Raw genomic sequence first — 17,799 nt, 5'->3', positions numbered from 1 at the left:
GTGTTCAGGGAGGGCCCATGATCTCACATATCAAGTTTCAGGTTGATTGGTCAATGTACGGGCAAATGACAGGGCACTTCCTGTTTCGGGCGACCTACTTCCTGTGTGCAGGTCATACTTTGCAGACATGTTCAGGGCGGGCCCTTGGTCTCACATATTAAGTTTTGGGCCGATTGGTCAATGTTTGGTGAAGTTAAAGGGCACTTCCTGTTTCAGAGGATCTACTTCCTGTGTGCAGGTGATGTCTTGCATATGTGTTCAGGGTGGGCACATGGTCTCACATATCAAGTTTTGGGTCAATCGGGAAATTTTTGGGCGATTTACAGGGCACTTCCTGTAAAGCGGCGAAACGCGATAATCAAAATGGCCGACATGGCGTTGGGGTCAAGTTCGCATTTGTAAACGTGTTCAGGGGCGGGGTCTCGAGTCACGTATGAAGTTTCGTGTGGATAGGCCAAAGTATGGCGAAGTTATAGCACACGTGTTGTTTCGTGGCGAGCCGCCGAAATTCGCCAAAATTCCGATGGCTGCCGTGGCCACGCCCCTTTGAATCTGCGAAAGTTTTCTATAACTTTTGATCTTGGATGGGTTTGGAACAATTTGACGCGTTTTGCGCGTTGCTACGATGAACGCCCTCAGACAAGTTCGTTCAGTTACGAAACTTGTAAAACGCCAAGATGGACGCCAAATCCAAGATGGCCGACTTCCTGTTGAGTCGAGGTCATGGAGTCAAAAGGATTTTTTGTTCGGCTTGCGCCGAACAATCACCCCACCAAGTTTCGGGAAATTCGGTAAAACTAAATTTTGCCTGCTCCATAGGCAGTGACCTGTGGGGGCGCTAGTGAGCCATTTTGCATTGTTTTTTCGCAATTCCACAAATTTATCGAATTTTTCGGCAGTTCTGATGTGCGTGCCAATTTTCGTCCGTTTTCACGCTGGTTCAGGGGGTCAAATTCGAGATTCCATGCGGAGAAAAATAATAATAATAATAATAATAATAATAATTCCTAGAATAACAATATGTCCTCGCCCACTGCGTGGGCTCGGACCCTCCGCGCACTGTGTGAGTGCTCGGTCCTCGGTCCTTGCACACTACTGTGTTTGTGCACAGTCCTAGGTCCTTGCACACTGCTGTGTGAGTGCGCGGTTTATGTTGCTCGAATTACAATAGGTCCTCGCACACTGTGTGAGTGCTCGGTCCCTAATAATTCCTTCAATTACAATATGTCCTCGCACACTGCGTGTGCTCGGACCCCGCGCGCACTGTGTGCGTGCCCGGTCCTCAGTCCTTGCACACTACTGTGTGAGTGCTCAGTCCTAGGTCCTTGCACACTGCTGTTTGAGTGCTCGGTTTATGTTGCTACAATTACAATAGGTCCTCGCACACTGTGTGAGTGCTCGGTCCCTAATTAAAGCTGCAAGCAGCGTTGTACGGGACCTCGCGGCCGCCACCCTCTACCGGCATGTCATGTATAACGTGGGCTCTGGCCGGGTTCCTTATCTCGCATGTGAAGTTTAGTGCAGATTGGTCGACGTATGGCAATGTTACGGGTCACTTCCTGTCTGGGAAGACCTACTTCCTGTGTGCAGGTCATGGTTTGAAAACATGTTCAGGGCGGGCCCTTGGTCTCACATATCAAGTTTCGGGCCGATTGGTCAATGTTTGGCGGAGTTAAAGGGCACTTCCTGTTTCGGGCGACCTACTTCCTGTGTGCAGGTGGTGTCTTGCAGATGTGTTCAGGGCAGGTCCTTGGTACCATGTATCAATTTTGGAGCCGATTGGTCAATGTATGGGCAAATGACAGGGCACTTCCTGTTTCAGGCACCCTACTTCCTGTGTGCAGGTGATGTCTTGCAGATGTGTTCAGGGCGGGCCCTTGGTACCACATATCAAGTTTTGGGCAGATTGGTCAATGTTTGGCGGAGTTAAAGGGCACTTCCTGTTTCAGACGATCTACTTCCTGTGTGCAGGTGATGTCTTGCAGATATGTTCAGGGCGGGCCCATGGTCTCACATATCAAGTTTTGGGTCAATGGGGAAATTTTTGGGCGAGTTACAGGGCACTTCCTGTTTAGCGGCGAAACGCGATAATCAAAATGGCCGACATCGCGTTGGGGTCAAGTTCGCATTCGTAGACGTGTTCAGGGGCGGGGTCTGGTGTCACGTATGAAGTTTGGTGCGGATAGGCCAAAGTATGGCGAAGTTATAGCGCACTTCCTGTTTCGTGGCGAGCCGTCGAAATTCGCCAAAATTCCGATGGCTGCCGTGGCCACGCCCCTTTGAATCTGCGAAAGTTTTCTATAACTTTTGATCTTGGATGGGTTTGGAACAATTTGACGCGTTTTGCGCGTTGCTACGATGAACGCCCTCAGACAAGTTCGTTCAGTTACGAAACTTGTAAAACGCCAAGATGGACGCCAAATCCAAGATGGCCGACTTCCTGTTGAGTCGAGGTCATGGAGTCAAAAGGATTTTTTGTTCGGCTTGCGCCGAACAATCACCCCACCAAGTTTCGGGAAATTCGGTAAAACTAAATTTTGCCTGCTCCATAGGCAGTGACCTGTGGGGGCGCTAGTGAGCCATTTTGCATTGTTTTTTCGCAATTCCACAAATTTATCGAATTTTTCGGCAGTTCTGATGTGCGTGCCAATTTTCGTCCGTTTTCACGCTGGTTCAGGGGGTCAAATTCGAGATTCCATGCGGAGAAAAATAATAATAATAATAATAATAATAATAATTCCTAGAATAACAATATGTCCTCGCCCACTGCGTGGGCTCGGACCCTCCGCGCACTGTGTGAGTGCTCGGTCCTCGGTCCTTGCACACTACTGTGTTTGTGCACAGTCCTAGGTCCTTGCACACTGCTGTGTGAGTGCGCGGTTTATGTTGCTCGAATTACAATAGGTCCTCGCACACTGTGTGAGTGCTCGGTCCCTAATAATAATTCCTAGAATAACAATATGTCCTCGCCCACTGCGTGGGCTCGGACCCTCCGCGCACTGTGTGAGTGCTCGGTCCTCGGTCCTTGCACACTACTGTGTTTGTGCACAGTCCTAGGTCCTTGCACACTGCTGTGTGAGTGCGCGGTTTATGTTGCTCGAATTACAATAGGTCCTCGCACACTGTGTGAGTGCTCGGTCCCTAATAATTCCTTCAATTACAATATGTCCTCGCACACTGCGTGTGCTCGGACCCCGCGCGCACTGTGTGCGTGCCCGGTCCTCAGTCCTTGCACACTACTGTGTGAGTGCTCAGTCCTAGGTCCTTGCACACTGCTGTTTGAGTGCTCGGTTTATGTTGCTACAATTACAATAGGTCCTCGCACACTGTGTGAGTGCTCGGTCCCTAATTAAAGCTGCAAGCAGCGTTGTACGGGACCTCGCGGCCGCCACCCTCTACCGGCATGTCATGTATAACGTGGGCTCTGGCCGGGTTCCTTATCTCGCATGTGAAGTTTAGTGCAGATTGGTCGACGTATGGCAATGTTACGGGTCACTTCCTGTCTGGGAAGACCTACTTCCTGTGTGCAGGTCATGGTTTGAAAACATGTTCAGGGCGGGCCCTTGGTCTCACATATCAAGTTTCGGGCCGATTGGTCAATGTTTGGCGGAGTTAAAGGGCACTTCCTGTTTCGGGCGACCTACTTCCTGTGTGCAGGTGGTGTCTTGCAGATGTGTTCAGGGCAGGTCCTTGGTACCATGTATCAATTTTGGAGCCGATTGGTCAATGTATGGGCAAATGACAGGGCACTTCCTGTTTCAGGCACCCTACTTCCTGTGTGCAGGTGATGTCTTGCAGATGTGTTCAGGGCGGGCCCTTGGTACCACATATCAAGTTTTGGGCAGATTGGTCAATGTTTGGCGGAGTTAAAGGGCACTTCCTGTTTCAGACGATCTACTTCCTGTGTGCAGGTGATGTCTTGCAGATATGTTCAGGGCGGGCCCATGGTCTCACATATCAAGTTTTGGGTCAATGGGGAAATTTTTGGGCGAGTTACAGGGCACTTCCTGTTTAGCGGCGAAACGCGATAATCAAAATGGCCGACATCGCGTTGGGGTCAAGTTCGCATTCGTAGACGTGTTCAGGGGCGGGGTCTGGTGTCACGTATGAAGTTTGGTGCGGATAGGCCAAAGTATGGCGAAGTTATAGCGCACTTCCTGTTTCGTGGCGAGCCGTCGAAATTCGCCAAAATTCCGATGGCTGCCGTGGCCACGCCCCTTTGAATCTGCGAAAGTTTTCTATAACTTTTGATCTTGGATGGGTTTGGAACAATTTGACGCGTTTTGCGCGTTGCTACGATGAACGCCCTCAGACAAGTTCGTTCAGTTACGAAACTTGTAAAACGCCAAGATGGACGCCAAATCCAAGATGGCCGACTTCCTGTTGAGTCGAGGTCATGGAGTCAAAAGGATTTTTTGTTCGGCTTGCGCCGAACAATCACCCCACCAAGTTTCGGGAAATTCGGTAAAACTAAATTTTGCCTGCTCCATAGGCAGTGACCTGTGGGGGCGCTAGTGAGCCATTTTGCATTGTTTTTTCGCAATTCCACAAATTTATCGAATTTTTCGGCAGTTCTGATGTGCGTGCCAATTTTCGTCCGTTTTCACGCTGGTTCAGGGGGTCAAATTCGAGATTCCATGCGGAGAAAAATAATAATAATAATAATAATAATAATAATTCCTAGAATAACAATATGTCCTCGCCCACTGCGTGGGCTCGGACCCTCCGCGCACTGTGTGAGTGCTCGGTCCTCGGTCCTTGCACACTACTGTGTTTGTGCACAGTCCTAGGTCCTTGCACACTGCTGTGTGAGTGCGCGGTTTATGTTGCTCGAATTACAATAGGTCCTCGCACACTGTGTGAGTGCTCGGTCCCTAATAATAATAAAAATAACTAGTACCGCGCGCGGTTCTGAACGGGTTCGAGCCGACCCGCGTTGCCTCGCGCTCTCACCCGTTCATTCACCGCGCGCAGTACTAGTTATTTTCAGTACTAGTTATTTTCAGTACTAGTTATTTTCAGCGGCGTCCCCGCGCATGTCGTTCCAAATTTCGAGGGGGATCAGGCAACGTATGGCAAAGTTATAGGGCACTTCCTGTTTAAAATGGCAGACTTCCTGTTCGGTCAAGTGCGTGTCCGTAAACGTGTTCAGGGAACTTCCCTTGTCTTACATATCAAGTTTTGTGCAGATCGGACAATCTTAGAGTTGACTTCCTGTTTCGGGCATTCCACTTCCTGTTGGGAGGTCATCTCTTGCAGACATGCTCAGGACAGGTCCCTGGTGTCACATAAAAGGTTTCGTGCAAATCGGACAACGTACGGCAAAGTTAGAGGGCACTTCCTGTTTAAAATGGCCAACTTCCTGTTCGTCTCCGTAAACATGTTCAGGGAAGTTCCCTTGTCTTACATATCAAGTTTTGTTCAGATCGGACAATGTAAGACTTTACTTCCTGTTTCGGGCGTTCCACTTCCTGTAGGGAGGTGACCTTTTACGGACATGCTCAGGACAGGTCCCTGGTGTCACATATAAGGTTTTGTGCAGATAGGACAACGTACGGCAAAGTTAGAGGGCACTTCCTGTTTAAAATGGCCGACTTCCTGTTCGGTCAACGGCGTCTCCGTAAACATGTTCAGGGAAGGTCCAGTAACTCACATATCCAGTTTCGTGTCAATCGGACAATGTAAGACTTTACTTCCTGTTTCGGGCGTTCCACTTCCTGTAGGGAGGTGACCTTTTACGGACATGTTGAGGAAGGGTCTGGGGTCCCACATACTAAGTTTCAAGTGGATACAACAATCCCTGTTGGAGCAGCATCAAAAACTATAAATGTAATTCTGTCTGCTGTCACCAGGGGGCGCTGTATTTGAAAATGAATATTTTCATATAGACGTGTTCAGGGCCGGACTGTCATCAATCCTTGCAAGTTTGGTTCAGATCGGACCAGGATTGGCAAAGTTGTAACAGTTTGTTTTTTTATAATTTTCTACCACCACCAGGAGGCGCTGTTTTCAAAATGTACCGTTTCAGCAACATAGTCGTCTTCAGCAACTAACCATCATCAACTATAGCAAGTTTGGTTGGGATCAGACCTTCCATCGCGAAGTTATAAGAGTTTCATTGTCTGTTATGAAAAATTATTATTATCTCCAATTTTGGCGCCCCCTATCTCGTACGCCATACAATATTTTAAAAAGCTTTTGATAACTTTTGATGCTCAACTCGTCCACATTGATCTCACCAAGTTTGAAGGTGATCGCACAAAAGCTCTAGGAGGAGATAATTGAAATACAAGCTGTCATATTGTCTGCTGTCACCAGGGGGCGCTGTTTTCGAAATTTAATATTTTCATATAGACGTCTTTAGGGCCGGACTATCATCAATCCTAGCAAGTTTGGTTCAGATCGGACCAGGATTCACGAAGTTGTAGCAGTTTGATTTTTTGTCCCAAAAATCCGACTTTGCGTCGTTGCCATGGCAACACCGTTAAACGATTTGTCGTCATATTGATCACGCATCATCTACCATGTGTTTTGACTGTTGTCACCAATTTTCAGTGCGGTACGATTATCTGTGTAAAAGTTATTCCCGAAATCGTAAAAAAACTTTTTTTTTGTGTATTTTCTTTCACCACAAGAAGGCGCTGTTTTCAAACTTCACCGTTTTTTCATAGACGTCTTCAGCCATGGCCCATCATCAATGGTAGCAAGTTTGGTTCGGATCGGACCTTCCATCGCAAAGTTATAAGAGTTTTGTTTTTCTGATGCGAAACATCAGAATCATCACGAACTTTGCCGCCCCCTATCTCGTGCGCCATGCGACATTTGAAAAAACATTTGATACCGTGAGCTCCTCAACTGGTCCACAGGGACCTCACCAAGTTTGAAGGTGATCGCACGAAAACTCTAGGAGGAGTTAGTTCAAATACCATTGCTGCGAATTCGCCAAAATCGCCAAAAAATCGCCAATCAACCCAAGATGGCGGATTTCCTGTTGGGTTTGGATCATGGTCATAATGTAATTTTTTCTTCATCCTGACCCACTACACATGTGTACCGAATTTCGTGCATGTGCGATATTTGTGTTGGTCATGGTGAATTTGGACAGGTGGCGCCGCACTTATTGGCCCCTCCCACATTCAATTTTCGACGCACATTCCCCGAACCTTTTTCAGACGTAAATTTACACCAGGATTGATGCGGTCACAAAAATTGGTGAGTTTTGGGGTATGGGAAAGGCCTCAAAAAGGCAATTCATTTGGGGGAATAATAAGAATAATAATAATAATCTTTCCAGTTTCAAGAGGGTTCTTGCAACCTTGTTGCTCGAACCCTAATAATAATCCTTCCAGTTTCAATAGGGTTCTTGCAACCTTGTTGCTCGAACCCTAATTATTTCATTTAACATTAAAATACAACGAAATAAAGCAGATATTATCTGAAATGAAGTGCATTATAAGATCATGTAATACAGGAGATTATATTTACAGCATATTGTCCCTCTCCTTTCATCCAGAGAAACAACCTGTGTGCAGCCTTATATCCACAAATATCACCTGCGTCGGGATATAGACTAAAAATATCCAGACATCAAATGATGTAAAAAAGAATATTGTACATACATTTGTTTCCCATATTAACCTGCTCTAACCCACTGCAACAAAAGGAACCTGCAGGGAGAACATGTAAAAGAACAGAAAGGCAGCAGAGAAGAGAGGTGACGAGAGAACACTGCTCTGCATCAGACAGCCTGACCTAATACTGACCTCTGACCCTGTACAAACACAAAACACAGTCTGAATCACTTTTAAAGCGGGGCAACATCCTGCCTCTCAACACTCTTTCTATTTTGTTCCTACTCGCCTCCACTGCCATCTGTGTGTGCTTCATCACAGCTTGTGCTCTGGAGTACGGCGTGTCCTCAGTCCCAGAGGTGAAAAGAGCTGTGTTAGGTTGGGAGATAACATAATAATATGACATGTGGGATGTTGCTGCGTCATCAGACTTTCCCAGACTGGCAGACTTTTCCAGACTGGCAGAAATATTCTTATTGCACATTTTAAACTGACATATATCTCATGTTTGTTCAGTGTATGTATTTATTTCATTGTAATAAATACTACAACATGAGACTCTTCTAAAAAGGTTTCTAAAAAGGTTCAAATTGGTCATAGAAGTAATACATGTATCAAAATGAACTACAAAATACAGCAGCCACACCATGTATCAGAATAAACTACAGCAGTCCTTAAGTATGGTTATTTATTGTCTTGGTGTTCAGAAACAGATGAAGCCTACAATGAATCAGCAACTATCCAAACGACTGCACTAATGATGTGTTTCATCCCAGTCTCACTGCTCTGTGCACAACATCCTGTTAGCATGCATATAATAACTACTCAGAATAAGTAATAATCATGACCCTGTGCTGTTGTTCACACCCGAGCACTCGCTGAAGCACTGACAACATACACAAGTGTGGCTCGCGGTGCAGACACCAAGCACCATGTGGTCCAGTCTGCAGCAGCACTTCACATATTCTTGTTCTTCTGTCATTTTGTTTGTATGTAAAACACAGTAAAATAAATGACATTAAAGTAGATGAAGGCATTTTCTTCATCTCAGTATAATAATAATAATTTGTATTTGAATAAATGTATCAGAAATACTGCCCATCAGGTCTAAAACAACTGGATCCAGAAGATAGATGGATGAATGAATGAATGATTGATTGATTGATTGATTGATTGATTGAATGATTGAACAAACAATCAAACAAACAAATGAGCGGCTGTCGTCTCCGTGAGCTGGACAGGAGGCGGGTGGTCACAGTGTCAGACACATCAAAGTAGCTGCCAACACACTGCACATGTTGTTCTCCTGCTGATGCTCCTCAGAGTTTTGTCATTTTAAAAAAACGGGATAGGAACCGGTAATGTATCCCACAAGATGATCCAGGTTCAAGGTTTGGTTTGGTTTCACCGGACTGGGATCCTAGGGTTTTGGACCCTGGCAGAGTATCTCCACGTTTCATGAACTGACTGAATTCTAAAATTCATGCCATCACGAGTTTGTTTCCCAATTCGATTCTATATCATTTCAGTGTGATACTGTTCCAAAACAATGTGAAAAAGGATCAATGTCAGGGAATTGAAAACTTTTGTCCACCACTTTTGTCTTTTCCTTGGACAAGGAGGTCCTGGTGGTTCTGCCATGTTTTCAGGTTCACTTTTCTCTTGTGTGACCAGCTATTATGAGACTAACGGGTCAGGATGACTCAATACATACTTGGTATCGGTCAGATCACTCGATCAGATGCAGATACTGTGAACATTTAGAAATAAAAATCAGCAGCAGCATTTTAACTGAGTCATGTTGTGGCTGTTTATTTCTTTGTGGGAGCAGAATATTTGTCACTCACTCAAACTGTGTATTTGAAAGTGTTTGAAACTAATAAGTGATAAATGCCTCAGCACAAAGGACTCATAGTTAAAAAGCTATAAAATGACTGGATTGGACTGATATGGGTAGTGGTAAATACTTGAGGATGTCTCGTATCGGACACATATGCATTAGAAAGTGCATCTTTTAACAGACCCATCATGCCATTTTATGAATTCATATTGGATAATTCAAATTGAGGTCAGTGTTTATTAGAGAATGGATTCATGTATTTCTTGCTATTTCAGTTAAAGAATGATCAGCAGTAAAAAGAGTGAAGGTCAGAGCAGAGCGAGTCAAGGAGACAAGTTGCTTCAGAGGATCCTCGGAGTTTTGAGTTGTAGGACAGCTGTGGAAGCCATGTACTGTGTTGTGATTGAGCGTTACATTACATACAAAAGTGTATGGAACAGCCTCGATTTAGCCGAGGGTTAGGGTTTCTGCTCTGGATACACCTGCTCTTCATACGACCCTGTGTTTTCAAGCTCCACTGAAAATGCTGCTGGCTCCGAGGCTCAGTGTTGCCAACTTAGCCACTTTGTTGCTATATTGAGCGAGTATTCAGAACCCTCGAGCGACCAGAGACAAATCTAGCAACATTTTCTGGTGGACTTCTGGAGACATGAAAGCATGTATCATCTCACGCGAGATGCAAAGAAAGTAAAAAGAAAATCACATCACAGTGTGACTGCGACCAGAGCAGGCTTCACACACACACACACACACACACACACACACACACACACATACACAGCTGCGGCTGCGGCTACTGCAGAGACAGAATGTCGGTGAAAACTATTTTGAAGCTTGATTTCCACACAGCATCCCACTGAAGCTCTGCCACAACCCCCTCCACACGGCTGTGAACTCGTCTACTGTACGAGGATGACTAATCATGCAGTTAGTGACTTCCAGTGACTTTTAGGATAAACAATAGCTTCTTTCCTTGCTGAGGAGTTGCCACACTGCCGAGCGTTTGCTGCGTCTCGTTGTCAGTGTTATACGTACAGCAAAGTGACCGTGTGTGTTGTGTTTGAAAAGCGGTCCAGTTCAGTCAGAGCTGCCATCAGCCTCAGGTTCCCTCATCGCTCCTTTGGATGACTTCTTTCAATGATACGCTGGCACTAGACAAGAATGACATGAATGGCGTGGGAAAACACCAGGAGTCCATTGATGAATTACACACAGGTTGTAAATTCAGCAGCATAGTCTCACAAATGACTTGTCGCACCCGTCCTGCAGCGGCTCTTGCGCTGATGTCAAGTAGTAGTTAGTTTTGAACAAATTGACCAATGAGACGTTAGGTTCTTGTTAAAAACGATGCAGTGTGTGCTGCATATGAGGTGGAACAGGCTCATCACTTCTTAAGACCACTGTCGGTTTGAGAATCTTTATAACTGCAGTGGTCAGACACCAATCAAACATGGCAACAAGCTTTGTAGCAGCCGATAGCACCGAGCACACACTCAATCACAATACCACACATTCAAAGAACTGTCTCAGTAAAAGTCCACGCTGTTGGATCAGCACTCACCTGAAGCTGCAGCTGCTCCCTGAGGTTGAGGCCCCACATTGGTCCACGGTGCAGGCCTGGGCCAGGGTTTAGATGCAGGAGGCCCAACTCTCACCACTCCAATGTACTCCACAAAGGTCCCTGGAAATGTCCCCTTCTCCTTGGTCCTCTCGTTGGTGCCACGCAGCCAGCCTTTGGGGCTCCGTTCCTCCCCCTCCTGATACTTGGAGACAGTGAGCACGTCGCCCAGCTGGAGACTGATATCATCCGCGCGCTCCCTCCTGTACTCGTAGATCGCCCGGTACTGGAAACTTTCAGCTGCCATTGCAACTGGAGCCCATAGGACTATTCCACAGCCTGATATTTGTCTGCATTTAAAGTAACACGTACTGGCTTTGAAGAAGACCAAAACAAAAACTCTGTCTGTCTTTAATGACACATGTTAATGTCCCTGAGAATGAACTTCCTCTACCTGCAACCTCCTGAAGAACAGATCCAACTTTCTTCATCCAAAACCACCAAGTCCTCCAAGTGCAAGGAGATGAAAGTGAACCGTTGGTTGGTCTTTGCTTTAGGATTGAAGACTTAGGTCAAACATCTGAGCAGTTTTTGATTTCTTTAAATCCAGAGAGAGAGAGAGTGAACCCAGACTTCGGTCTTGAGGCCTGCTGGCTTCAGTGATCACATGATCAGACAAGACGGAGACAAGGGGCGTTCTTTGGTCTGGACACTGGTAGGTGGCACAGTTTTTTTAGGACGGGCAACCTCCACACAGTTTCTCCAAAAGCTTCTGCAGCTTCTTCAGGCATTAATGAGAAGGAGCACACACTGCCTATCCTGAGTCTACACACACACACACACACACACACACCTGAGGAAATCCACTGCAGTGCAGACTTTGGCGTGTCACTCAGTGTGTGCTCTTTGGTTTCCTCCAGGTCTGTGCAGCCTCCTGCAAACTTCAAATAAAGTTCAAATATTAACATCCCATACAAACAGAAGTTACTATCATTTACTATCATTATAACTGAAAACAGGCCTGAGATCATCATAATCATGACAACTTAGATGAATCAACACAAATGAAGAACAGTTAGAAATCAATGATGTTTGGATGACATGTAAACATGCTCCACGACACTCCCTCTGTCACGCGCACACACGCACACACACACACACACACACAGTATCAGTTAGAAAAAGCGTGACGAGGCGAATATAAACTTCAGACACACCGGTGAGTCCCGCCGTCTGGCTCCCGCTAAACTCACCGGACGAGCCGCTCTCCTCCTCCTCCTCCCCCGCGACGCCCCGCTGAACGAACCGTGCGCTTGGACTCTACCCGAACCGGGCTGCGCGCGCCCAGACATCCGTAAAGCCGCGTCAGGGTAGATGGATGGCGTGTCCGGTTCCAGCAGACAGGCTGCCTGCTCGGTGCTGTAGACAGCGGCAGTGCTGACGTCAGTAAACCCCTCCTCCTCCTCTTACTGTCTGCAAATTATGCCAGGCTGTGGCGGGGATGTGATGTGAGGAGAGTGTGTGTGTGTGGCGCACCGCTGCTGCAGCTGCAGCACAGACAAAAACAAACGCCCATCATCATCCTCATCATCCTCATCCTCATCCTCATGCTGTTGTCTTGTTCTTCAGCTCATGTGTTTGTGTTTGTCCATGCGCATGTCAGGAAATGTCAGGAAAAACACTTGTAAAGTTCACATAAATGATGGAGGGCTGTTGTCATGACGCAGCAGACAGACAGACAGGCAGACAGACAGACAGACAGAGGCGCACTGCTGCGTCACAGGCGGCGCACGTTCTCATTGAGGAGCTGCAGGAGCTCATTCAGGCACAAAGTGTTCAAGACAGAGGGGAGAGGTTCCCCCTCTCTGCAGCACAACCTCAATGACACAATGCTTCACACACTGCTCTGCTAGATACTCACAGTGTTATATTGATAATGGAGGAGACACATGTTACATATGGTTTTTTTTACAGTGTAACAGCAGCAGATATCACTCCTTCACACATTTAAAAGGTTTCAGTCTGACACTGAGTGATGTGAGGGTGTCCTGCAGGGGACGGGACAGGTTGTCCATCATCCTCCTCTCTCCCACCACCTTCAGAGTTCGACTGGTTCTCTGCCAAGTCAACGCAGAGGCATTAACGCATGCTTTCATCACCTGCAGCACGGACCTTTGTAAAACTCTGCTTTTTGGTCTTCCACATCCACATCCACATCAGCAGCTCGTCTGATGACTCATGCACACGTCACACCAGGGCTGCACTGGTAATCTGGCATGATACGGGCGTTTTCCCAGGGGACCGACGCACATCTCTTTTCCACACTAGTGCTCTTCACCAGCCCTCATAATTAGTGGAGCACAACCGACTAGTAATGTATGTGTTCCCTGAAGGAATGTATTTTACTATTATCCCAAACCCAAGTCTAATTATTGTGGTGAGGTGTATAAATGTTTACACCCTGGCTCTTTGGGCCAGGACAAGACGGGAGACACCCTGAATTACAAATTAGATTTATTCAACATAAGGCAATACAATTTTTATTGTTGCATATTAAAACAACCACTTATATTTTGAAATGATCCAGTCCAATCCAACTTTATTTGTAAAGCACTTTAAAACAAACACAGTGGACCAAAGTGCTGTACAAAATAATGGATAAAAGATAGAAGAAGTAAAAGACAGAAAAGCTCACACGAGGCAATATAGTACATATAAGAAAAAGGAATTAATATGGCATATGATGATATGATATGAGCTCATAACGTCCACCGCAACTGTTGCTTTTCCCTTTTGTTTTACTTGACTGGCCCCGACTGACCAGACGAGACCGTCAGTGGCCCACAGGTGATTTGAGTTTGAGACCCCTGATTTAGAGTGTCCAGTTAACCTAAAACCTAATAGGTGGTGATTGTTCTAAGACAGCGGCTGAAGCTCAGTGTATCTCTGCTCCTGACCCTAACCTCAGTCTTTGACCTTTATTCACCTCTTCTCTGCTCTGAGCATCTAATTGTGTCACTAGTGGACTGTGGATCGCTTTCATAGCTTTCACACAAGATGCATTCAATGACCACATTTGACCAAATGTTGCAGTCATACTCTACCACCTGCAGTCTTGTGTCTGCTCCAAGCACAGGCAGATCACTCAGATTCTGTGTTCATAGCTAATCTTTGTTGTTTCTACTGCACATTCTTCAGGTTACAGCTCTTGTGTTCCTATCACCACTGGGACCACAGCTGCCTTCACGCCCCAAATCTTCTCCTGCTCCTCTCTCAGACCTTGGTGTTTCTCAAGGTTCTTGTGCTCCTTCTTCTCAGTGTTGCTTTGGGTTGTCACATCTATCACTACTGCTCTCCTCTGTCTATTCCTGACAACGATGTCCAGTTGTTTAGCCACCTCCAGTGTGTCTGTGTGGATGTGGAAGTCCCTCAGCATCACCCAGTCTTCCACTGCACTGTCTCAGGTACCTGTGGTCCCGGCTGGTGTGATAGACCCCAGCATTGGCCGATCATATCGATCGACTTTCCCCACGTACACACATGCAAACACGAATACTAACAAGGCAGTCAGTGATGGCAGACTTCACCCCATTCAAGCCTCTGTCGGCCTCTGTTGGTCATACTGGCAAGTGCAGACACCCAAACACAAACACACACAGAGCCACTAAAAACAATACTTGAAGACAACTTTGCTCTTGTCATGATTTGTAGTGATTTGACGATACACTATTTGAATTTTAAAGTGGAACTTATCCTCTATCCATGTGACACAAAGTATTGTTTTTTTATTCTTTAAATAAAGAGAGATTCCCTCTTCACAACTCCCACAAAACACTGAACAAACTATGCTAAAGGTTTATTTATAAAGCACAAATGCCTGCTGGCAGTCTGGCTGTAAGTGGTTCATCAGGCCTCTTATACTGGAACCTCCTGTGCACGACCAATCAGCTCCCAGGATGCACCTAGACACTCACACACATAATGATCAATCACACATGCACACCTGCAACACATCTCACACTCACACAAGGGAAAGGAAGCCACGACCTTGGAGTCCTAACAATATCTAAAAGACACAGACTCAACGACAAACAGAGGTTTCTGTGCATTCATGTTTGGAATGTTGAGATCTGAGTGGTGCTGATGGTGATGAAGACTGTGTGAAGTGTTTTGAGGAAGAGGTTTCACAAATACATCACTGTCCTGTCCTCAGCCTTTACAACACACCAGTCAACGCTGTCTCTCCTGAACTCGTGCAGTAATGTGACAAACAAATGCAGAGCAGCACAGATCAATGAGGAACACGGTGACAAATGAGCGAGACATCATGGGCTAAAGCAGCCGTTTAGTCAAGCTTTTGTCTCAGTGTCAGAGAGAAATGATCGTCCTTTTTGTCGCTCGTCTTCTCCTCTCCCTCTTTGTCTTATCTCTTGTAGCCACGTGTCCATCAGAGGGAGGACAGTCTTCACCTCTTCTTCCCCGAGGACACGGGGCCAGTTGTCTCACATTAATCGGTCAGAGTGTGCAGTTACTCACACATGCAGACAATGTTCTGTTCCAATGGAAGCATGAGTGAGTGGACTGAGCACTGTTGTCTCTCCATGGTGTTTGTGCATCTGTGGAAAATGACAGAATTAAACAGCGTCGGCAGACATTTGGATTTATTACAATATTATTTGCTTATTTGTAAAGCATTTTTCAAAACAATGTTACAAAGTGTACAAAAATAAAACAGGACACAGTTAAAATTGACATTTAAGCATTTAGCAGACACTTTTATCCAAAGAGACTTACAAAATAGGAATAAGCAACATAGAAGTATAGTCTAAAATAATAAAAAGCAGAACAAAAAGCAGCAGAACAGCAGATTTGTTTTATTTTCTTCTCCACCAACGGGTCAGACTTTATTTATGTGGCACCTTTCATATAAAGCAATACCATCCAACGTGCAGGATAAAAACAAAGACACCAAGTGGATAAGTGGCAGCGCGAGTCACCTTCAACTGGATTGTTGTGGGTTTGATTCCCGAGCTCCGCCTCTACGCGTCCTTGGGCAAGACACTTAACCCCACGTCGCTCCTGAAGGCTGTGCCGGCAGCGTGAATGTGTGTTGTATGAATGTGTGAATGATGTAGAAAAACTAGTAAAGGGCTACAGGTATATATATATATATATATATATATATATATATCCCCACTGCTGTTCGGATATTTAACTCCTCGTTGTAAATGTCCACTCATTTCCTACTTACCCCTGATACTTACTCTATATTAGAGAGTAATTTTATCTTTTTTACTTTTATTTTTTGTAATTTTCTTACTATTGTATTTTATTTTATTTTATTTTATTTTATTTTATTTTATTTTATTTTATTTTATTTTATTTTATTTTATTTTATTTTAAATTTAAATTTAAATTTAAATTGCTGTCGTGAATGTGTGTTTCCCCCCTGGGGGAGGAATAAAGTTCAATTCAATTCAATTCAATAAATACAGAGCATTATCATATTAAAGATAAAACATAGGTGAGGGAGCGAGGACGTCACGAGTATAAATTGTACTCTCTGATAATCCTGTGCCTTGTTACAGTTAGTGGGGTAATGTCATGTTCTATGCTCAGGGAGAACAGCTTGTAATAATCTATAATAATCTATTACCTTGAATCCATCACATGACTGTGGTGTAATCTCACTGAACAGGTGGATAATGAGGCTGTACTTTCATACTTTCAATCCCCGCTTTACAGATATAACTAAGAAACCATCAGGGTTTTTTTTGCTATTACTAATTACTACTTATTATTATTACTATTACTACTTATTAATGAGCTTATTCAGAAGTGAAGCTGCAGCAACATCTCACTGTTGTGTGCGTGTGTGTGTGTGTGTGTGTGTGTTTGCCAGCCCATCCTGACCCTTGGTTTGATCCTGTCAACATGTTTGGCGAGTGTATGCCACAAACCACGCCGCAGTAGTTGGCAACTATAATGAGATGTTTTCACACACACACACACACACACACCTCATTTATATAACCCTTGTGTGTGGCTGTGTGTTAGGATGTGCTCCAGTGAGCAGCCGGGGTCAAGAGCTCATTGGTGGCCCAGGGGCATTTCCCTCCATCATGAGCTCGCTCAGCTCGTCGCTCCTCTGCTCCGCATGGAGAAACACACCAGATTAGACCTTCGCCGTGTTGTCAATTCAATGACTCCCCATTCTACCACAGGGAACATTTGGTTTCCTTATCGGGAGCAGACATGCATTTTAAATTTGAATTTGGGATATGGAAACACTTGTGAAAGAAATACCAGTGTTATTCAGAAGTGTTGCCTTTTTAGCGCTAACCTTTGGCTAACTTCCTGTCCATTGCTGCCATTAGCATGACCTCATGAAGCTTGGGAGAGGCAACAGCAAAAGAACGGTCACCGTTTGTATCTTGATCTGCAGACGTCCACTAGCCGTTAACGCTCTGATATTTTCATGTGTGCAACATACGTTACGATATGAAACTGAAACCTGTTTCTTCCCATTCTTCATGATTCTGATAGTACAGTACATGTGGACAGAGAAGCTCAAAGACGTAGGACTCAACCTGGTCTTCAGTGTCTCCACCCACTCACCAAATTCACATAGAGCAAGGACTGAGGTGCGAGTGCAGAGTGGGAATGAAAGCAGCTGCTGTTTCTCTGATGTGTGACCTCCACCCCTCCATCATCATGTGATTTATGTGCGTAACATGAGAGTAAATGTGCTGCTTCAGGTGACCCACTTCCACGACTTGATTGAAGCAGAAACTTCACACGCTCAGACTGGAGCATAGAAATCTCTGTAT

General features: G+C 45.3%; 1 protein-coding gene across 1 annotated transcript in view; it reads right to left on the bottom strand.

Moving 5' to 3' along the window:
* Positions 1-12,378, bottom strand: part of pik3r3b (phosphoinositide-3-kinase, regulatory subunit 3b (gamma)) — a 201,264-nt gene extending 188,886 nt beyond the window's left edge. Inside the window, exons 1-2 of the mRNA XM_058638360.1 lie at positions 12,223-12,378; positions 10,973-11,910 (exon numbers count right to left, since the gene is read on the bottom strand). Of these exons, the coding sequence (XP_058494343.1) occupies positions 10,973-11,276 (304 nt within the window). The 5' untranslated portion in view covers positions 11,277-11,910; positions 12,223-12,378. The remainder of the gene's footprint in view (positions 1-10,972; positions 11,911-12,222) is intronic.
* Positions 12,379-17,799: the final 5,421 nt, after the last annotated feature.

This window comes from Solea solea, chromosome 9 (assembly GCF_958295425.1).
Source record: "Solea solea chromosome 9, fSolSol10.1, whole genome shotgun sequence".
Classification (NCBI taxonomy): Eukaryota; Metazoa; Chordata; class Actinopteri; order Pleuronectiformes; family Soleidae; genus Solea; species Solea solea.
The sequence above is the reverse complement of the archived record's forward strand: the minus strand, read 5'-3'. Positions and strand labels throughout refer to the sequence as shown.